The sequence below is a fragment of the Lucilia cuprina genome, chromosome 2 (genome assembly GCF_022045245.1).
Source record: "Lucilia cuprina isolate Lc7/37 chromosome 2, ASM2204524v1, whole genome shotgun sequence".
In the NCBI taxonomy this organism is placed as follows: Eukaryota; Metazoa; Arthropoda; class Insecta; order Diptera; family Calliphoridae; genus Lucilia; species Lucilia cuprina.
The window spans coordinates 48,254,457-48,279,297 of NC_060950.1; the positions used below are offsets into that span (position 1 = coordinate 48,254,457).

General features: G+C 28.8%; 2 protein-coding genes across 5 annotated transcripts in view; one reads left to right on the plus strand and one right to left on the minus strand.

The window, feature by feature from the left end:
• Window positions 1–24,841, plus strand: part of LOC111677206 (calcineurin-binding protein cabin-1-like) — a 637,283-nt gene that overhangs the window by 435,594 nt on the left and 176,848 nt on the right. The gene's annotated exons all lie outside the window — the stretch shown is intronic.
• Window positions 9,445–12,414, minus strand: LOC111676187 (tyrosine-protein kinase transmembrane receptor Ror). The gene is made up of 9 exons (XM_023437109.2): window positions 12,187–12,414; window positions 12,081–12,120; window positions 11,866–12,011; window positions 11,142–11,786; window positions 10,860–11,073; window positions 10,596–10,800; window positions 10,076–10,523; window positions 9,881–10,013; window positions 9,445–9,811 (listed from the first exon to the last, which is right to left on the minus strand). The coding sequence occupies exons 1-9, from the start codon at window positions 12,297–12,299 to the stop codon at window positions 9,557–9,559; spliced, it is 2,199 nt and encodes a 732-aa protein (XP_023292877.2). The 5' UTR covers window positions 12,300–12,414; the 3' UTR covers window positions 9,445–9,556.

A 24,841-nucleotide genomic window follows, 5' to 3' on the forward strand; every position in this document is an offset into this window, starting at 1 on the left:
GTTTTGACAAGTTTTAATTTCTCACAAGAGAGTCGAATTCACACGGTACTCGTAGATGTGAGAGAGTAATTTCTTATATGTGAGAGTCGGACTACTTGTTATACTTTGGGGTGTACAAATTATACGATATGGTGTAACATCAATTCTTTTAAAATATCATATATATAATAACGAAAGGAATAACGAAACGTAATCCATTTTAGTGTTATTTTAATGCTCTAAAAAATGAGTACAAATCAAGTCTCTCTTTTTATCTCTCATTTAATCTCTTAAATTCATGCTATACTGGTGTAATTTTAATTAATTTTTGGGTTTGTTATATAAACACCAACCAGGTGTAAAAATTATCCAAAAACTTTTTACTGTGATGTTATCTGTTAAAGCAAACTGCTAACTTCATATATATTTTACACTAATTATTATCATTTTAATGTTTAATGATTACCTGTTTTATACATACATATATTGGTGTCAAATAACAAAGACTAGAATGTTTTTTATTACTTCTGTGAAATCAGTTAAATGTTTTGAAAAAATAAATTTCATAACATTCACTCTAATTATAATTCAAAAGTTCCTAATAATAAATGTGGCCTTTTGTTGATATTCTTATTATAAATATAATAAAAATTCTGAAATGTTTGCTTGTTTAAGGCTAAATAAGGCTAAATCTGTTTCAGATAAAAAATTTGCTTGAATTTCAGTACAAATACAAAAAACATGCGTTATTGTTTTAGTAAAATAATTGTCTGGAAATGTTGCGAATATTTAATGTTTTTCGTAAATAGTAAATTATTTTAATAAGAAAAATTCTGAAATATTTTCAATAAAGAATTTACGAATTTAAGTACTTGATTTTACGAATTTCATGATAGGTCCTATTTAAGTAAAAAATACTTGGCTTTATGAATTTTTTTGTTTCATTTCGAATTTAATTTATTCTGTGTAGAAAAAGTCAGAAGCAAAAAACATATATTTTGAAGCCAAATGAAAGATAAAGAGGATAAATTTAGCCTTTTTTTCCTGTCAATTTTTGTATCATATTTGTCATTCACAATTTATTGCTATTTTTAAATAATTTGATTTTTTTTGTAAAAACGACCGAAAAAAAATCATAGAATTCACATTATATTTTTCATATGATTAATAGATATGCACCACGTGTTAAATTTCATACCATAAAACATGCTCATTATTGTGCCTTTTCTTATTATTTATATTTTTATACCCTTCACCTTCGTGAGAAGGGTATGAATGTCGAAAGATTTAACGTGAGCACCTGCCTCTTTTTCATCCACTGGGTAGACTAGAGACGGTCTACCATGCGCCCCTGAATTTCTCTGTGAAGAACTCAGGTACAAGTCTTGTACAAGCACTTTATTAAAGTTCTCGAGCTTTCTAATCTCATGCCATAGCAGCCCCGTTGCGGAATGACAGGCCGCATAGGATTAAATTCCCAATGCATACCCCGACAAGGAAAAACAATCACTGGTTTAAAGTCAATAGAAGGGGGTGACAAGTCCCAACATCAGGAGAAATCAATGTTCCGGCAATGCGGATGTCATGACAGAATTGCATTCTTCAAAATACAATCTCCATCATATAATGACCCATTCCTGTGCATTCCTTAACCTCTTAAAGCTCGCGCAAATGACTCTGTTGTTTTGGCAAAAGCACCTAAAGACATATTTGATAGTCCGAAATACCCAACAAAATGGATCAGCATCCCTTTTTTATGAACAGATCAATGTATCAAAGGAAATAGGAATTTCCAAAGTCAATTAATTCCAATAATAGCCCCGATAAATAGTCGCGCAGCATGTATCAATATATCCTGTTGAGATGGAAACAGCACCGAAGAACTTCCCCGAAGCGTAAAAAGGCATACTAAATCAGTACTTATCATACCAATAACTCTAGTCCCGGCAGACTAGAGGTATTGGGAGCACCTCTTTACCCCAGGATTAAAATACACCATGATGGAGATTTCATCATGGAAACATGCCCCGGGGGGACGTGAGAAGGGTATGTATAAGATTGTCATTCCGTTTGTAATTTCTATAACATAATTTTCGACCCTATAAAGTATATATATTCTGTATCCTTATAGATAGCGGAGTCGATTATGCTATGTCTGTCTGTTGAAATCTGTTTTTAGAGACCCCAGATTTCGGCAAGATCCGAATCTTCAATAATTCTGTTAGACATGCTTTCTAGAAGATCGCTATTTAAAATCAGCAAAATCGGTCGATAAATAACGGAGATATGAGCAAAAATCCGAGACAACCTCTGAAAATTTCATCAAAAAATTTCATATTTTTTCACGCTTTGTTAAATAAGCAACAACAGCACTGTATATTGGAAAAAGATGTACACGTCAGAGATTGACAATGGGTATGTATAAAACAAGTAATGCAACTATTTACTCATAATTTTTGAATACAATGTACGTCCACACAGAAACAAATTAAATTCAAAATCAAACAAAAAATTCTTAATTCTTAGTATTTTTTTTTTACTAAAATAGGACCTATCACGAAATTCGTAAAATCATGTACTCAAATTCGTAAATTCTTTATTGAAAAAATGTCAGGATTTTTCTTATTAAAAAAATATACTATTTACGAAAAACATTAAAAAATATTCGCAACATTTCCAGAGAATTATTTACTGAAACAATAACGCAAGTTATTTGTATTTGTACTGAAATTCAAGCAATTTTTTTATCTGAAACTGATAAATAATTTATTGTATTTTGGCAATAATAATGCACAAAATTTCTTATTGAATCTATAAAAATTTTGTTAAAAATATACATTGAATTTTAACAAAAATTTTACAAATTATTTCGAATTAAAAATTTTAAAAAAGTTCTTATATACTGCCAACAACAATTTTGTTTCACATCCTAGAAATTACTATTTTGTACTGTGAAAACTAAAACACTTATACATTAAATGTTATAAACTAAATAACAATTATATCATTTCATTTTAGTACATTCAATAACTTGTTTTATTGTTGTTTTCCATATGCTGACATTATATTTTTGGGTATTGAAAAGCAGTTCGACAAAGAGTCAATGCATACGAAAAAGACAGTAATTTCCACTAATAGTTAACCACCAGGATGATCGTAATTCGTATGTTTTGGGTCATTCGTCACGAATGTACCCTTTGTAATCGAGAATGAAGACAGTCGTCACTTTAGTGTCCTCTTTGTAAGCGGGAGCGGAGACAGTTTTCTCTTTACTGTCCTCAAGCAACCTAGAGATTATACTCTTAAAAGTAGTATTTTTTGTTGTACTTCCGAAAGTAGTTATTTTACACATATTTTGGAGAAATGCTTATTACGTTCTACTAATATGGCACCATCTGGTTGACTCAAATTTATATCTTTCGGGTCAATAGTCACATTATTGTCCCATAGTTTTCTAAAGAGTAGACACTTGAAATTTTTAAATTTTAGTTCTATTAATATCTTACCACCTGGCTGACTCCAATTCGTACGTTTTGGTCTTTCGTCACAATAAATTCTTTGTAAACGAGAATGAAGACAGTCGTCACTTTTGTGTCCCTTTTGTAAGCGAGAGCGGAGGCAATCGTCTCTTTACTATCTCTTTGTAGGCTGTAGAGTGACGATTGACTTTCTCGTAGGACAAGGCCATGTTAAAATGGTTGGTCACCTGAGTAGTCAGGTGGCTAGGGGCCACCACAAGTGGTAGGTTAAATGGTCAGTTCGGGACTGTCCCGTCGAACTGCTGGGACTTGATTCATACATACTCATTGTCAATCTCTGATGTGAACCATATGGTTCAGACGACCACTTTTTATGGCCGAAACTGAAAATGTGTTAAAAAATATTTTAGATTTGTTTTGCTTAAAATGTAAGTGTTTTGACAGAAAAATATGCCAATTTACATAATTAAGAAATTTAGCTTTTTACAGAAGTTTAAATTATGGAATAATTATTTTATACCTTTATATATATTTCAAACTTATCGAAAACATAGATTTGAGTTATTAATTAAATTAAGCAATATTATAGTTATAAATAACTATCCAACTTTAAATTTTTATTCTTCAATATTTGCTAAATTTTTAAATATTCAAAGAAAAACAAGTAAGAGTTCTATATTCGGCTGTGCCGAATCTTATATACCCTTCACCATGATGTGTTTAAAGCCTTTTGTACCTTTTGAAGAACGAAAAAGTACCAATAAATTATATATATATAATATATATATATATTATATATATATATAATATATATATTATATATATATATATATAATATATATATATATAATATATATATATATATATATATATAATATATATATATATATATATATATATATAATATATATATATATATATATATATAATATATATATATATATATATATATATATATATATATATATATGTGGTATAATTTGAAATGTTTTTTGAGGCCAAGTTTATTACTGCGCAAAGTTTACAAAATTGTGCACACATTTTATTTTTATTAGTGAAAAACCGAACAATTTTAAATATTTTGGAATGTGGTAATTATGAGCAGAAGGTTATTTGTAATTAATACGGCATTGGACGCAGCTTTAAAACCCCTTTCAAACGCTATCCTATATTGAATTATTTGTTTCAAAACAAAACAAAAGTTTAAAAAAATAATTCAAAAATACCTCTTTTTATTTTATTCCTGCTCTCGAACGGTCATCGCTATACTGAAAATAAAACAAACTAAGGAAATTTTGAGAGGGGTAATAAAAACACGTTCTTGCTTCCCATAGAAAGTGAGTCGGTCTAACGCACATACATACATACATACATATATATGTATTTAAACGTTATGTCAATACCATTTTTGAAGTGATATATCTCGGGATCTATATATCGTATCTGCTTGAAATTTGAACATGCTTTCAGATTAGTTGGATATATATAAATACTAGCTAATACCCGGTGTGCTTCGCTACCCCTATCGAAATTAAATACATAATAATCAAAAAAATTATTTATTTAATTACTAAATTATAATTTTTTTCTTAAAAGTTTATTATAATTTCTCTCGATGACAATATATTTCATTTAAATTCTAAAATAATACATTAATGATCTATTTACTTCTTACTTGCTAAAATTTAATATATACCTTTAGTTTTAAAGAATAATTCTTATTCTAATGCCTTGGGATATATAATTTTTTTTACCCTCTAGTATATAAAAAACCTACTTAACGATTTTGAAAATTCCAACCACAATAGTTTTCCAGATTAACAATATGTTACATACGAGGGATGCCAAGCTAATTGTTGTACGTTCGCCAATTTCTATCAATGTAAAATTTAATTATCTAACAGTTTTCAAAATATACGAAATTTTGTATTTAATTCATATATGTGATCCAAGCCCCCCACCGAAATCCCGACCGTTATTTTCTAAATGTTCACATGAATGTTAAAGTTATTCATATAAAATTTGAAAATTCTAGCTCTAATAGTTTCTTAGATACATGATTTTTATATGAGCAAAAAACCAAAACAACCTCTGAAATTTTCATCAAAAAATGTCATATTTTTTCATGCTTTGTTAAAAAAGCAATAACAACACTGTACACGTGTGTCTGTAGATATATTTGGTTTTATTCAGCTGTGTATTTTTTTGTATGTTTGGATGCTGTTGGCGTCATTGCGTTGTTATTTTTGTTTTTCTGTGTTTTCGTTATGTAACAGTACAACGCTACGAAATAAAAAAAAAATACACAAGGCATCTAAAGTTTAGATGCCTTGTGTATTTTTTTTTATTTCGTTTAGCGTTGTTGTTGTTCTTTTTGTTTAGCTTTTGATGTAATAATAATGTAGTCGGGAAAAAATTTAAAATTTATAAAAGATGTTTAAAATACACTATGGTGAAGGGTATATAAGATTCGGCACAGCCGAATATAGCACTCTTACTTGTTTTTCTTAAAAATATTCAGATGAATATTAAAGTTCTTCGTGCAAAATTTTAAGAATTTAGTTGTATAAGATTCTAACTGTAATAGTGTCCAATATAAACGAATCATCTTATCCTAAATAATCATATTGACACTAAAGTGGCTCCGACAAAATTTTAGGACTCTAACTATTATATTATCTCAAGAAAAACGAATTTTTGTATTAAATTAATTTGGGAGGTGCCGCTCCCCTTATGTGTAGCCCGCCAATTTATTACCCAAATGTTTACATGGATGTTAAAGTTATTCGTGCAAAAATTTAAGATTCAAACTGTAATAGATAAACGAATTTTTGTATTTAATTTATATGGGATGTGCCGCTCTCCTCATGGGTAGTCCGCCAATTTATTACTTAAAATGTTTACATGGATGTTAAAGTTATTCGTGCAAAAATTTAAGATTCTAACTGTAATAGTTTCCAAGATAAACGAACTTTTGTATTTCATTTATATGGGAGATGCCGCGCCCCCTAAAAAAACAAAATTCAACTTTTGGTATTATTTTTATTCCAAGTAATTATTAAAAAAGTCGAACAATTCTTTTTAGGTTTCACGTATAAACTATTTTGGAATTAATTTTGTATTTAATTCCAAAATAGTATATAATGAATACCGCTGAGTTTTAAAATGGAACCCAGGCTTTTTACTGTGATATTTTTATATTTGGTAATTTATTTTTTTTATTTTGAAGTTATAATTTTATAATTATATTCTACATTTTTTTAAATAATGTTTAAAGTTAAGTATTTTTATAATTTCTATATAATAAAAATATAAATGATAAAATTTCTATTTATAAAATTCATTTACACATAATTTCATTAATTTTTGCTTTATTATTTGTTATTGCATTGGTGAAATACTACGTATACGTATACTCCACACTTCTACGTAATACTTACATATTAGGGTATTCAAACGATTAATTGTCGATCGGTTAATCGAATAAATGAAAATTGCCAAATTTCAAATAACGAATAAACCGAATAATTTATATCAATTAACCGATTAAGAAAAACTTCTTGTTAAGCAATAAAATTACTGTATATAACAATACTTCAGAATCATTGTAATAAGTTGTTCAGATTTACCTACTACTTAGAATGGGTTTATGCTGAAACATTTCAGATTTTTAAAAAGAAATCTTGAAAATAATGATATCGCCTTTACTATTACATCCAGTTTTGAGAAACAGTGTTATGTTTCAAAAGCATTTCTAATAAGTTCTTTAGCAATACATAATTATATTTCGTTCATTGGAACGTATGAATTTTAGAACTCTTTTATAAATCTCCAAACATAAATTTAATAAACTTAATTTCCTTGTGTAGAAGAGGATTTCACATGAAAATATTTGAGAAAAAAAATTAACAGAATTGAATTTAAAGTAGTGAAGATTTATAATTTGTTTGTTATTGGAAACGAATATTGTAGAAAAGAAATAATTATTAAAAGAACATAAATTTGCCATTTATTCGATTAACCGAATAATTTTTAATTATCCGATTATTAACCGGCCAACTTAAAACCCCAAATAATTATTTGTCAAATAAACCGAATAATACAAAAACCCGAATAATTGAATACTCTAGTACATATTGCGCAAATATCTAAATACTATCTCTGGCACGATGAAGAGTTTTTACCCTTTGACTTAGATTTACGCTGTTGAGTAATGACAAAACTATAAACATATAGAAGGTGTTATTATTTTAAGATTTTTTTCCTTTGAAGCACAACAACAAATTTTTTAAACTATCATAAAACTTAAGTATTTTATAACAATACGTCTTGATAGCATATCGTGTGAATACCCAAAATATTTTTTGTTTTACCCTCTAGTATAAATAAAAAACCAACTTAACAAGTTTGAAAATTCTGACTACAATAGTTTTCCAGATTAACAGTATGTAACATATTACATTTGCTAAGCAAATTATTCACATGAATGTTAAAGTTCTTCTTGTAAAATTTGAGGATTCTAGCCCTAATAGTTTCTTAGATATACGAATTTTTCTATTTAATTCATGTGGGGGGCTTCAAGCTCCCCAGATGAGAGTTCGCCTTTTTTCCTCCAAAATGATATTAAAGTAACTTGTCAATATTTGAAGAATCTAGTTCTATTTGTTTTCCAGTTAAACGAAATCTTGTATTTAATTCGTATGGGAGATACCAAGTACCCCATTAGAATTCCGCCGTTATACTCTGTCTGGACTGTCAAAGTTCTCCAAGAAAAATTTAAAGATTCTAGCTCTAATAGTTTTTCAGATATACGAATTTTTTTTATTTTATTCATATGGGGGGCTCCAAACCCCTGTGATGAATGTCCGCTATTTTTCTTTAAAAAATTTTAGATGAATATTAAAGTTCCTCGTGCAAAATTTTAAGAATTTAGTTCTATTATAACGATAAACGAATTTTTGTATATAATTAATATGGGAGGTGCCGCTCCCCTCATGGGTAATCCGCCAATTTATTACCCAAGATGTTAACATGGATGTTAAAGTTATTCGTGCAAAATTTTAATAGTTTCCAAGCTAAACAAAGTTTTGTATTTAATTTATATGCCAAGCCCTCTAATGCTAGTCCGCCCACTTTTAATCCTAAATAATCATAATACACTAAAGTGGCTCCGACAAAATTTATTGGCTTTAACTGTTATATAATCTCAAATATACGAATTTTATATTATTTTATTATTTAATTTCTTAATATGAGCCACGCTCATATTAAGAAATTAAATAATAAGAAATTGAATTCAAAAACAATGTGAATTAAAACAAAAAATATTTTCTCACATGCATATGTTTCTGTAATTTCTTTTTGTGAGAACTATCTGTCAGTTGATTTCACATGAACTGTCAAAAAAATCATATTTTAAAACGGTGCGGAAATAAAAATTTTAAGAAAAAAAGTTCAATTTTAATATTAAACATTATTTTTATAAAATTATGAAAAAATAATGTTATTTTTATAATCAACTAAGTATAAAATTAATATTGGCCTCTATTCGACTCTCCGCCACATAAACAAACGTAGGTACGATCGTAACGTAGAATACAAACGTTCGTAAAGCATTGAAACGAAATGGAATTGATTCTTCTTTTTCTTACGATTCAGTTTTTTGTTGGAATACCTTTTATTCGATAGTTGCGTAACTGAATGCGTAAACGTAATCGAAATGCCGAATAGGGGTGATTAACTTATTTTAAGAAAATACGAAGAATTTTGGATATACAGAAGCAAAAGCTGAAACAGTACTTGGGCATAAATTTAGAATTTGCTGGGAGACAATTTAGTGGGATAATTTTTTAACACTTTTAATATAATTTTTAAATTGTTTGGTTTCTTCTTATTTTAATGTTTTTGACTCCTTTTTTATTGGACATTTCCAAATTGATTTCTATTTTTTGCATGAATAAAAAAATGGAATGAAAATCGCGGGTAATTTTTATTTTTATTATAAAAGTGAAGAAAAAAGTTTATTGAAAAAATAGATCCTGATACTAATTATTGCTAATAAATAAAAACTACCGATTATTTTTATTAGCAATGTTTGTTTATATTTCAGATTTGTATGGGGGTGATTGTTGGAAAAACTGACTAGATACATTATCTGATAGTTTTTGCTGTCCATTGTACCATGTTTTTAAACGATGGGAAATTTCTGCAAATGATGGTCTTCTGACTGACTGTTCATGCCAACATTCTATCATCAATGAGTACACTGCTGTAGGACATGACTCTGGACAAGATAAAAGCTGCCTTGATCTAACCAAGTTAATGACTTCTTGATTACTGTGGCCAAAATATGGCTTTATAAAAAAGATATCGATAGTAATTTTATATGACAATGTATATGTATATTTTGAAATGTATCTTACTTGCATTCCATAACTATAAATTTCCCATAAAACAACTCCGAATGACCAAACATCACTTTCAGTTGTAAATTTTCCATATAAAATTGATTCAGATGGCATCCATCGTACAGGTAGTAATGATTTTGATTGCACCCTTTAAGTAAAAAATTTAAGTTATTTTTCAAGCTAAAAATTAAAAAATAATTCTATTGTTACCGGTAATAGTCAGAACTATAAATATCTCTAGATAAACCAAAATCTGATATTTTCACCATTAATTGTTCACCTACTAAACAATTTCGTGCGGCTAGATCCCGGTGAACATAATGATGTCCGGATAAATATTCCATGCCTTCGCTTATTTGAAGTGAAATCTGAAGAAATTCTAACTGTGTCAGAGACCTATTTTCATTTGGTGAATTTGCGATAAGAAATTCATGCAAATCACCATTTGACATATATTCAAAGAGCATGCAGAATGGTTCTTTGTTTAAAACCACTCCTAAAATACAAACAATATTTTCGTGTTTAAGATCGGAAATTAATTCTATTTCTCGTTTAAAATCTTGTTGTGTTTTGAATGAAGCATTTTCTTTTAAAGCTTTAACTGCCACAAATATTTTTTCTTCTCCGGTAAGTGTCAGTTGGCCTTTGTATACTTTTCCTTGAAAGAAATTTTTATGTTTTTTTTTTTTTAATTATATTACACTGAATTAAATAACCAATATGTACGTACCAAATGCACCTTCTCCAAGTTCTTCAACAAATTCTACATCTTGTAACGTATAGTGAGGTATTTTTAGAAGGGAACTTCGTTCGATATTTTGAGCAAATGATGGAGATAGATCATTTGTGGCATTTATATTGATACGTGACATTTCGAGAGATGAAGTAATTTGGGAGTTTCCATATATATTTTTATCGGCGTTCGGTGTATTTATCTGTAAAATTTAATATATATTCGTACAAGTTTGTTTTCATATTTGTTTTTAAAATTTACGTTTTGAATATTAGTTATTCCATTGTTTCCTCCTCGTCTAAAAATATGTATAATGACATATATTAAAAATATACTTAAAAGCGCACCCATTGTCATGTATATATACACCCAAATGCTGTCTGAACATTTTGGTATGTCACAGGGTTCTATAATTTTTTCAAATGATTTATCGCCTACGAAACACCACGGTCTATCTTCCATACTTCCAGGATTTCTATAATTAATTATATAAAAATTCATAGATGTAAAATTAACTGCTTTGTTAATAAATATTACTATTACCTGCAGTAGTTTTGTCCCGCTAATTCAGGGAAATCTGATATTTCTTTCATTAGCCAGGACCAGCGTAAACACTTTTTTCCCGAAATAGACACAGCAATCGTACCTCTGTAACCAGAACCGTCTTCCCAATAACATGTTTCGGTTGGTTCAACATCTATAGCTATACCCATTGCTGAACAATCACTGTGACGAGGCAGCTGTGAACATTCTTCAAGGGGTAATTTTTGTCCAATTACAGGGTGCCTTTTTGCAATGGCATATTCTTTTTGACAAAGTTCGTTTTCGAGTAATTCACATTCATCACGACAAATTCGTCTTAAGTTTTCAGATTCCCTTGTTGGCGGATACTGACTAGATATTTCACCCGAAAACACATCGTCATATTTAACGGAAGATTTACGTTTAAGCACTAATTTATGTTCTTTTGTATTTTTTTCTAAAAACCTCTTGAGTCTGCTGTAGTTTGTAATGTGATTTTCAATCCCCATTACATTTGTTGTTATATTTTTTTTTAATTTTCTTTCCTTGTGGGTAGCTCTGTTGGCAAAATACAATAAATTTGTACGCTCAGGAGTTCGACATATTGGCAGTGTGCTGTAACATAAGCTTGGAAGTGCGTATATACGACAATTCGGATTCATATCTCTAAAAGTTATATTAATAGAAGTAGTTTTTAGAATTAGATATATTAGGTCATGTTGTAAGTAATAATAACAATAATTACTTTGATTCTTTTATAACACCATATGCCGCTTTTAAACGTTCTTCTAACTCGCTTAAAGATAAATTGGGCGGTATAAAAATATATTGCTGTGCTAAATAGTTAATGCATGTTGTTCCATTATAAAGCTGACAAATACCTGTCGGAATCTGGACATTAAATTACAAATTATTTAATGTGGCCACAATATTAGCGTAGAAAATAAATTTTATATTTACCTCTTCGATATAATTTTTATACAAAACATCCATGTTTGATCTGTGAAAATGTATATATTTGGTTTTTTATTACCGGTATACATACTATTTGTTAATAATTACTTACCCAGTTACATTTAATAAATTTGTATTTTTTGTTGCTTCTGAAAAAGTTTTTAAAAATACTCGAATATATAAAATTTGTAAAAGAAGCTGGCTGATTTTTCGCTTAAATACCATTATCACAATACTGTTAGTTTTTTTGTTATGAAAATATTATTTTAATGGCAAATAAACCTTTGTGAACTTGCAACCCTTATTATTTTGTTTCCTCTATATTTATCAACCCTTAGTAAAAATAGCCTTGCCACGTTTTGAATTTTTTAATAAATAAGGCAGCACAAATATATACAGTACTTTTCGTTCATAGCCGCAACCAAAGTATAATAAGTAGTGCGCATAGCAGAAATATAGAAGGTAGTGTCAATCTCTCATTATTTTTTTTAAATTCTCTATCTGACATGCTTAAGGATTTTGAAGTTTTCGTTAAATTAGTGATACCATATACATTTTAATTTATCCCATTTTATAATGAAATTTCTATATATTCTTTGAAGTTTATGTAAAAAATTTATAAAAATAATTTTAATTCAGTTAGAAAATATTATAAAAATTGTTCTTTTGAATAAAATCACATTTATATTAAAATCTTTGAATACTAATTTGTAAAATTAATTAGAGAATAAATATGAGCTGCATTTTCCCGAACTGCGAAAATACGAAATACTTCTGCAAAAATTCCAATGTAAGAAATTTTTAAAGTCCCTATATTACCGGGTAAACGCCAACAGTGGCTTGAAAGATGCAAAACCAACGAAGAAAATTTGCCAAAAGAGCCTATGGTTTGTTCAGATCATTTATTTAAAAGTGACATTACAATCAATTCAAAACGTGCAAGATTGGATAGACATGCTATCCCAATAACTACTAGGTATGTTATATAAGCCAAATACCAACTTTTTGAACCATTTGAAATACTTAAATTCAATTTTTTTAAGATATAATGAAAATTTACTGTCAAGTAATCCAAATTATATATCAAATTTGTTAAATTTATCTAAAATTGATTTAGATAAGAAAATTGTTAAACAATTTTATCTAGGCCGAACATTTTTCCGAATTAGTTTTTTAAACCGTCATTTAAAATAAAACAAATATTCACACATCAATAAAAAATGAAAAAAATTCTCACTTAATAAACCCGAAATGTGTTTTATTTATAAGTTTGTAGAAGAAATCAGCAATTTAATTAACTTCCTTTAATATAACATAAATTTTATTTAGATAAATTAACTACACATTTTTTGTAAAATATTTCTTGAAATCCATTATTATTTTTAACATGTGGCAACTCTGAATATAAAGTTTAAAATAAGGAAAACGTCAAAAAACCTTATTTAAATTTAATTTTTTTGATTGAGACTACCTTCTATATTTTTGCTATGGTAGTGCGACTCTTTGATTGCAGTACCTAACACTAAGCATATGTTAGTGAGAAAGTACCTAACTCTAAACATGTGTTAGTAACAAAAAAGTATATGTACCCAGCCAGCAAATTTGAGTTTTCTTTATGATACATGAACTAAATAGCCAATATAAAGACTCAACTTTAAAGCCGGAGGTCCACACTACGCGTCTTCACGTCAACGCATTACGCGCTTCGTGTTCTACGCTTCAAGTTACATGCTACGCTTTTTAAGCGTAAATTTTTTGTTTTATTTAAAAAAAAATATCATTAAACTTATTTTAATTTATTCAAATTGATAAATACGCATTAAAAAAAGAATATAAAATTTCAAAATCAGTTGACATGTTCGTCCTCATGTGACGCTTATAAAAGTATAAAGTAGATCTACTTTAAGCATTCTACGCGTCAAGGCATTCTACGCTTTTGTGCTTGTAACTTTCAGCATATAAATACATTAATTCTACTTTTTTTGCGAGAAAGCGTAAAACGCGTGGTGTGAACCTAAAGCTTAATTTTCTCAGTCCTGAGTAAAAAAAAAAACAAAAACATTACTTTCTATTTTTGATGTGGCCTCCGGTAGGTTAATGGTTAGTGTTCTAGTCTGGTAGACTGGAGGTGGTGGGTTCGATTCCCACCCGTGGCACTGGTTAAGGAGCGCACAACAGGCCCGATAGAGGCCTAGGTGTATTTCTTCGGATTTGATGTGTATACATCCTCCTTTCAAACTAATTAACTAACTTCTATTTTGAATATAATTTTGTTAAATTTTAGTGCATTTTAATATCCCAAAACGAATACTAAATGATAATAAATAGATAGAATACAAATTTTGATTTTGTAATAAATTATGTTAATTTAAAATTAAATATATCAAAAACATACGTTTAAGATACAATAAGCATAAGTGAAAGATTAGTGAGCGTAAAACAATATAAAAAAGGAGAAATAAAAAAATATTATAAAGTCGCTTTTATAACATAAAAGAGTGTAAAATTATAACAATTTCCATTTCAGCTATTTTTATGGCAAAACTACTTTTATATTATAAAAAAGTAACTTAAAACTGAAACGAAATCGAGTCATCAAGTAAGTATTAAACAGGCAAAACAGTTTCTTCCGAATGGGGTCACTTTTCATTCACTCGGATTATATCAAATTAGATTGTTTTTAACTGTAAGCTGTAACGTTATAGGTTCATTTGGATACATATTATTTAAAAAGTATTTTAAAAAAATACAGATTTGTTGTGGTTAATCATAACTGCGCGCACGGTGCTTTGAAGTGGTGCAAAAAGTAAGGTAAATTTTTGAGTGTTTTGATAAGTTAAAATTTCTCACAGGAGTGTCGATTTCACACAGCACTCATACACGTGAGAGAGTAATTTCTTACATGTGAGAGTCAGACTACTTATTATACTTTGGTCACAACCAAGGCAAATTCAAAATAGAGGTATTATTCAATAAGCTGATTTTTTTAATTACTTGAGTCAAGGCGGAGAAGAATTTTCATTTTTGACGCAGATACTTTCATTTGGAATATAATTATAGCCTTCACCTACGTGGTAAGTTTGTCATTCTGTTTGTAATTTCTATAATATCATTTTCCGACCCTGTAAAGTATATATATTCTGGAACTTTGGTCCGTCTGTCTGTTGCTGGGACTGTAATCATTATGAGTTTTATTAAAAAAATACTTTATAATTGTTATTTTCTAAGCTTTATTTTTTTTTTTGTTCGGAGAATAACAGTTATTTTGAGACTTTTATTTTTTACTCAGAGAATAAAATTTATTTACTGATCTTTATTTTTCGCTCAGAAAATAATAGTTTTTAAGCGATTTTTTTATTTTGTTTACAAAATAACAGTTATTTTCAGATATTTATTTTTCACTTAGAAAATAATAATTATTTGTTGAGTTTTATTTTTTTGCCTATTGAAATAGCGATCTTCCCGAATAGCAATTAGATAGACGGATATTGCCTAATCGACGTCGCTATCTATAAGAATCCAGAATGTATATACTTTATAGGGTCGGAAAATATGATCATAAAGATCGATCTACGGGATGACAGGCAACCATTGAATACTGACCTGACAATTCCCCAGCATATATTGGCGTCACACTACACGAACGGTAAGAGATACCGATCGGTTTTAGGAATCCAGCAAATGCTGCTTTGTTCATAGACCTGTTCGAAGAGAGATTTATCCAACCCATTAAGTATAGGATATATCAGTCCTTAAACCAACATTCTCTCCCCGCGATTTTGGGTATTAAACCACAGCCACTACGTGGATCCCGGAAGAACCTCAACAAACTGGATACCCGTAGATACATTTGACATCACCAGTTTATAGTTCCGGCAGACTAGAGGTATTGGTAGCACCTCTTTACCCGAGATTGGAATACACCATGATGAAAATTTCATCATGGAAACATGCCCCCGAGGGTCGTGAGAAGGGTATATATAAGTTTATCATTCCGTTTGTAATTTCTATAATATAATTTTCTTTAAATCAGTTTTTAGAAGACCCAAGATATCTTCGAAATCCGAAACTTTAATAATTCCGTTAGATATGCTTCCGAGAAGATTCATGCTTTGTTAAAAAAGCAACAACAATACTGTGAATTGGAAAAAAATGTACATGTGTGTGTAGATGTATTTGGTTTTATTGAGCTGTGTATTTTGTTTTGTATGTTTGGATGCTGTTGGCTTCATTGAGTTATGTATTTTGTTTTCTTTTTGTGAATTCTGTTTGTATATTTGGATGTTGGTTGGTTTCATTGCGCTGTTTATTTTGTTTTTCTGTGTTTTTCGTTATGTATGTTTAGATGTCTGTTGGTGTATTTTGTGTATTTTGTTTTTTATTTCGTTTAGCGTTGTTGCTGCTCATTATATTTTACACCACTTTATTGGGGATGGTATATTGGGATTGTGCTGATTTTTGTAACGCACAATAATATTGGTCCTATACCCACCAATCGGCTCAGAATCATTTTCTGAGTCGATTTAGCTGTGTCCGTCCCTTGTAATCAATCTACAGGCCGCAATTTTGGAGATAATTCAATGAAATTTGGCACATGATCTTCTATTATACCTTTGACGAAGGTTATTGAAAATGATTAACATCGGTCCATTATTTCACCTAGCCCCCATAAATCTGAACCCCCGAATAGAACTTGTAAACCTTGTAATCAAACTACACGTCGAAATTTTGGAAAAAAACACAGCTAATATTATATTTTACTATCTAATACCCGATGTGCATCGCTACCCCAATCGAAATTAAATACATAATAACCAAAAAATAATTTATTTAGTTACAAAATTATAAATGTTTCTTAAAGGTTTATTATAATTTCTCTAGATGACAATATATTTCATTTAAATTCTAAAAAAATACACTAATGATATATTTATTTCTTAATTGCTAAAATTTAATATATACTTTTATTCTAAAAAATAATTCATATTCTTATGCCTTGGAATATACAATATTTTTTGTTTTACCCTCTAGTATAAATAAAAAACACACTTAAAGATTTTAAAAATTCTAACCACAATAGATTTTCAGATTAACAATATGTTACATATGAGAGATGCCAAGCAAATTATTGCATGTTCGCCAATTTCTATATATCTATGAAAAATTTTAATTATTACATTATAACAGATTTCAAGATATACGAAATTTTGTATTTAATTCATATATTTGGTGCCAAGCCCCCATTGAAAGTCCGCCAGTTTATTTCTAAATGTTCACATGAATGTCAAAGTTATTCATATAAAATTTAAAGATTCTAGCTCTAATAGTTTCTTATATATACGATTTTTTCTATTTAATTCATGTGGGGGTTTCAAGCTTCCCAGATGAAAATCCGCACTTTAAAATTTAAAGATTCTAGCTCTAATAAATTCTCAGACATACGAATTTAGCTATTTTCTTTATATGGGGGCTCCCAGACCCCCAGATGAAAGTCCGCTCTTTTATCTTAAAAATGTGCAAAATTTTAAGAATTTAGTTGTATTAGTTACCCAGATTAACGAACTTTTGTATTTAATTAATATGGGAGGTGCCGCTCCTTTCATAGGTAGTCCGCCAATTTAGTACCCAAAATGTTTACATGAATGTAAAAATTATTCGTGAAAAATTTTAAGATTCTAACTTTAACAGTTTCCAAGATAAACAAATTTTTGTATTAAATTTATATGGAAAATGCCACGCCCCTAACGCTAGTCCGCCCACATTTGCTCCTAAATAATCATATTGACACTAAAGTGGCTCCGACAAAATTTGAGGACTCTAATTGTTATATTATCACAAGATAAACAATTTTTTTTTATTTAATTAATATGGGAGGTGCCGCTCCTCTCATGGGTACTCCGCCAATTTATTACCCAAAATGTTTACATGAATGTTAAAGTTATTCATGCAAAATTTTAAGATTCTAACTGTAATAGTTTCCTAGATAAACGAATTTTTGTATTTAATTTATATGGGGAGGTGCCACGCCCCCTAATGCTAGTCTGCCCACTTTTTATCCTAAATAATCATATTGCCACTAAAGTGGCTCCGACAAAATTATATTAACTCAAGATAAACATTTTTTTAATTTATATGGGAGGTGTCGCTCCCCTCATGGGTTGTCCGCCAATTTATTACCCAAAATATTTACATGGATTTTGAAGTTATTCATGCAAAATTTTAAGATTCTAACTATAATGGAGTCCAAGATAAACGATTTTTTGTATTTAATTTATATGGGAGGTGCCACTCCTCTAATGCTAGTCCGCCAAGTTTTTATCGTAAATAATCATATTGACACTAAAGTGCCTCCGACAAAATTTTAGGTTTCTAACTGTTATATTATCTCAAATATACGAATTTTATATTTCCTTAATGTGGGCGTGGCTCTTCGCCCACTTACAATTTCAAAATAAAAAGTAGCCTATTACGTATTTCAGACATACTGGAATTCGCTGTGAATATCAAGAAAATCGGTTCAGCCGTTTAGTAGTCTGTAGCGTTCAAACATACAAACAAACACACATTCATTTTTATATGGATTAAAATTGTGTAGATAACGTGATTAACTAAAAAAATCTCTTCCGGAACACTTAATATTAACAAACGCATATGAGGTATTTACCCGCCGGCGGCAGCTGACTTCTATGTTATGGCTTAATTTTGAAATCTATTAAATGTTAACAAATTAAACAATATTGTTTTATATATACAATATGTAGATAAAGAGATTAACTAAAAAAAGTCTGTTCCGGAACTCTTTATATAACAAAACCTATATGAGGTATTTACCCGTCCGGCGGCTGCTACATTATGGCCAAATATTGAAAATAACTCCTGAAAACAATATTGTTTTATATATACAATGTGTAGATAAAGAGATTAACTAAAAAAAGTCTGTTCCGGAACTCTTTATATAACAAAACCTATATGAGGTATTTACCCGTCCGGCGGCTGCTACATTATGGCCAAATATTGAAAATAACTCCGCCGGAGTAGAATTATCCATTTGCAACAAATATTCATTCATTCGTACTATAATATTTTTATGAATATGTAGTTTTTTATATTTATTTTTCATAAGTTTTACTTAGTTTTACTTAACTTTAGGCACTCACTTAAATTTTGCAAATTAATCTGCCGGGATAGAATTTTTCGTTTGAAACAAACATTATTCAATTCAGAATATATTTTCCTCACAAATTTTAATATCTTTATCTTTATTTTTTAATAAAATATAAACATTTTACAAAAATTTTTCATCAAATGAATTCGCCATACTTATAGTTTTTGACAATTTTGACATTATATTTAAAATATCCTTTAAACGGAGAAAAACTTCGTTAATATTTTGAATTATTTATGTAAAAAAAACTGAAAATAAAAAGCATCTTGTAAACAAATATCATATTATTTAAATAATGGCATAATTGGTATGTATACAAATATCTTATTTAAGAAAAATATATTTTCTATTAAATGTTAACATATTACACAATATTGTTTTATATTTTATATTAAAATTGTGTAGATAACGTGGTTAACTAAAAAAATCTCATCCGGAACATTTAATATTTAGAAAAGCATATGAAGTATTTACCTGTCTGGCGGCAGCTGACTTCTACGTTATGGCTTAATTTTGAAAGCTATAAAATGTTAACAAATTAAACAATATTGTTTTATATATACACTGCGTAGATAAAGAGATTAACTACAAAAGTCTGTTCCGGAACGCCTTGACTCGAATTGAACTCGTTTTCCACACGCTCATAAGGAAGTTGAAAAAACAAAAACATGTAAAATACAAACAATAAAATACAATGAATACAAAATACATAAAACACATACAATTAAAATTTTACTCGCGTGTTAAAAAATAAAACTCGCGATTTCGAATTTTAAAACGAGCGATATAAATAAAATGGCGATCGGGAGCGATATAATTTATTATATAATTTAAATTTTTTTTAAAAATTTAATGGTTTATTTGTCAATGCTTATTCGAAAATTTGCTTAAATTTTCGCAAATTAAAAATATAACTTTTGATTTTAAAATTTAAAATTGAATTGAATGAATTATTTTTAAGTGTTCAGAAACTCAGTTTCCTGAACGTAATTCCTAAAAATCTTCCAATCAGTGTTAGTCAGGAATATTATTTCCGGAATAATATCACTTCCAAGATATTTGGAAATAACTTCGATGAATGCCTGGCAGTTGCAAAAAAAGTGCTTCAGAGTTTCACTGTCCGCTCCACATGCTCTACATACGTCTGAATCCGCATGTGCAATTTTGCATAGATTTGCTCATAATCTTGTGTGTTCACTCAGAATACGTACCATCATACTAGCTTCAGACATGCTCATTTTAAGGAGAATGTTTTTTTATTTTATTGATTTATTTGTATGTTTATTCTTTATTCAAAAACTCTTTTTCTGTTTATTTTGTATTTCGTTTATTTCGTGTTTTTCCTATATTTAATATCTTTCTGTTCGGTTTTACACTATTTACTTATCTTCCGTTTCAGAATTTAATTTTTAAACCGCACCTTTCAAAATTATATACAATTATGAAATATTTTCAAATTTCTAAAAAACTAACTAACTAATATAAAACAAGTTTAATATGAAATTTCAAACTTTCTATATCATTTAACTAAAATATAATATCCCATATAATTTACAAATTCATGCTAAATTGAAAAAAAATGAATTTCAAATTTTGAACAAGTAAAAACTACTACAACAATATATATCCATATACATATATTTTTCTTAAAAATTCTTTTTTATCCTCAAAAATGTATTATAAACAAATATATAAAATTAAGAAAACCGAATTAACGAATATTTTATCCTAATTGAGCGTAACAATAACACATAAAATGACAGCCAAATTTTACAGTGATGCAAAGTTAAACAAAAGCATAACAATTGTTAATGTTCGTTTATTGTTTGTTTATGAATATGACAATTTTATTAATGGGTTTTAAGGCTAAAGTATGATTTAAATAAACACTATGCTAAAGAGAATAGAGGATTCGGCAAAGGCGAGTACAGACTTTATTTATTTATTTGTTTATACCTTTCATACATATAAGTTTGTCATTCCGTTTATAATTTCTATAATATAAGTTTCCAACTTCTAGATCCATATAGATAGCGGAGTCCATTAAGCCATGTCCGTCTGTCTGTTAAAATCAGTTTTTAGAGGACCTCAGCCATCGGCGAGATCCGAACCTTTAATAATTCTGTTAGACTTCTTGAAGATCGTTACATAAAATCAGCAAAATCGGTCCATAAACTGAGATATGGGCAAAAATGCGAGACAACCTCTGAAAATTTCATAAAAAAGCTGTGTATTTTGTTTTCTATGTTTGGATGTCTATTGGCTTCATTGAGTTATGTCATCGCCCAGGTGTTTAAGGGCTCTATACGCCATTTTGACAATTTTGAGTTAAGGACGCCACAATAGGTTTTCGGCCCCAAATTTTTCAAATCTGCAATTCGTTTCTGGCTATCTCGTTGCTAAGATATATCGTGTCTGTTTTACTCTATATCCTTCAAAACAAAACTTTTTGTGTTATTTTGCTCTATACTGTACTATTAATGGTATATAGAGCAAAATTTCAATGCAAAATCTTGAAATTGATTTATGCTAAAAGTCTTGTTCAATATGGAATTAAAATTGTTTAATAATAATATTTTTCAATATATTCTTCTGTTATTATTTGGAGTTCTTCTTTATGTATAGAATACTGTTGTATTTTACTACAAGATCAGCATAATCGAAAAAAGTCATCTTAAGAAAATTTGCTTTGATGATTTAATGAGTAAAATTAATTTTTTAATCTGTTTCTAACCAAATCCATTTCTCGGTTCTTCAATTTACTAAAATAAAACTTCTTCAATATAACCAAAATAATATATTTACAAAAAAATATAAAACACAATTTTGCAGCTTACTTTTCAAACAGCAAATATATTAAAAAAAGGTTCCCGAAATCAATTACCAACACCGTTAAATATTTTTGAAACAGATTTAGGTATCGTCAATTCAAAATGAAAAAATCACTGATTTAAAAAGTTACTTAGTTTTATATCTGAAACAGACAGAAATTATTACTTAACTCATATAAATTGAGATCTTAATTTTTTATTTGTCATATTCTATAATAACATTATAAATCCATAGTTTTTAGTTTTGTAAATAAATAAATTGTTTTTTTGTTAAAATTTTTACGTGTGTTTTATTGCTTTTCTACCTACTTGTATGTATTTGCAAGGAAATGTGCTTGAGTTGGCGTATAGAGCAAACGCCATTTACCGTTAAAAAATATCCCTTTGTAAATGAGATCGGGAGATAAAAAACATCCATTAGAATCATCATTTCAAAACAAACATATGATAGGAAAATCACAAAATCGAACTGTTTTTGGGAAAAATTATGTTAAACTTCAACATCGATTTACTCGAAATGCAATTTTGCCATATAGAGCACTTAAATCCCCGGGCGACGATATATTTTGTTTTTATTTTCTTTTTGTGAATTCTGTTGGTATATTTCGATGTAGGTTGGTTTTATTTTGTTTTTCTGTGTCTTTCGTTTTCTTTGATGAGATATCTGTAGGTTTAATTACCTTTTGTATTTTGTTTTATACCATTCACCTTTGCGAGAAGGATATATATAAGTATGTCATTCCGTTTGCAAGTTCTATAACATATTTTCCGACCCTATAATATTCTCGATCCTTATAGATAGAGGAGTCGATTTCAAAAAACCCAAGATCCGAATTTTCAATAATTCTATCGGAAATACGATCGAATAGAACGCTATTTAAAATCAATCTAATCGGTCCATAAATAACGGAGATATTAGCAAATATCCGAGACAATCTCTGAAAATTTAATCAGAAATTAAAATTTTTTATTCATGCTCAGACAGAAATTACAAAAAGACAAAAACAAAATGCATAACCATTCGGTAAATTGTGTTATTATACGCTTTTTTATAAAAACAAAGCAGAGCAAGAGTAGCAGAGCGAAAGCAGCACTGGTATGTTGTTATTAGCTAGAAACATGAAATTAAGTATGTGAAGCTTGGCTTAAGTTAGAACCTATTAAAGGGACTTTTTTGCACATTTTCGTGGTACTTTTCATAGAAATATGAAATTAGGAATGTAGAGTCGGAATTAGGTGAAACCCCATAAAAGTGAACTTATTTGTACATTTTCGTTTTTTTTTTTAATTTCTTTAAATATATATCTAGTCATGAAATGAAGCAAGTAGTAATAATAATAAGCTTTAAAAGAGGATTTTTGGTACTAACTGTTTTTTAACAAATCAAGGTAAAGGATATATAAGATACAGAATGTAATACTCTTACTTGTTATACCTTACACCACTTTAATGGGAGGGTATATTGGGTTTGTGCTGATGTTTGGAACGCACAATAATATTGGTCCTATTACCACCTTAAAGTATACCAATCGGCTCAGAATCATTTTCTGAGTCGATTTTTAGATTGAAAATGGTAAAGATCAGTCCATTATTTCACCTGGCCCCCATACAATGAAATTTGGCACATGATCTATTGTATCATAGACGAAGCCTTTTGAAAATGGTTAACATCGGTATATTATTTCACCTAGCCCCAAGACAACTGTACCCCTGAATAGAGCTTGTAAACCTTTCAATCAGACTAAAGGTAGCAATTTTGGAGTTTTATTAAACAATAAATGGCTTAAGTACATCTAAGGCAAGGTACAATTCAACTTACATGCTTTATTATGAAAACTAAATCAAATTTTATTCGTATACAGGTGTAGGGTATTATATGGTCGGTCTTGCCCGACTATAACTTCTTACTTGTTTTATTTTTAATTTTATTTGACATTGTTTTTAATGTTTACAAATGTTGTAATTGAACCAAATATAAATAGGAGTTTCACGAATTCGAATGAACTTACCAAATGAAAACCCTTAATATTGATTTTCTTACAAAAAAGTGGATTTTTAATTATTTTTTAAATTTTACAGTATTTCTTAAACAAAATATACAATATGTGGTATCATTTGAAAGGTTTTTTGAAGCCAACTCTAGTGGTGCTATTATGAGCAGACGGTTATTTATAATTAATACATCATTGGACGCGTTTTTAAACCCCCATTCAATTATGAGCAGACGGTTATTTATAATTAATACATTATTGAACGCGTTTTTAAACCCCCAAACGATACCACATATTGGATATTATGTTTCAAAACAAAAGTTTAATAAAATAATTCAAAAATACCTTTTTTTTAATTTGGTCCATCTCACAAACCGTCGTCTCTAAATCAAAATATTTTGGGAATCATTATTAAACAAAGCAAGGTAAATTTTGAGAAGAATAACAAAAACACGTTTTTGCTTTCCATACAGAGTAAGTCGGTCCAATGTATATATATCTAATAATCCAATTAAAATAAATATGGGTCATTATATTGGCAAATCTTTTTTGGTATTAATAATGGGTAGCATAAATTCATGATTGCAGCCCCAACACAGTATACCCCAATTACAGTTAAACATCAATAAATACAGGTATTTAAGTCAGTTTTTTGTGGTGTGTCGTATTTACTGATGGATAATATATTTACACGTTTCAGACCAATTTAAGAGTTTGGCATCGATTTGTAAGAGCATATTTTTGCATATTTTTTTGTTCACATTATGATGGTTTAATTCA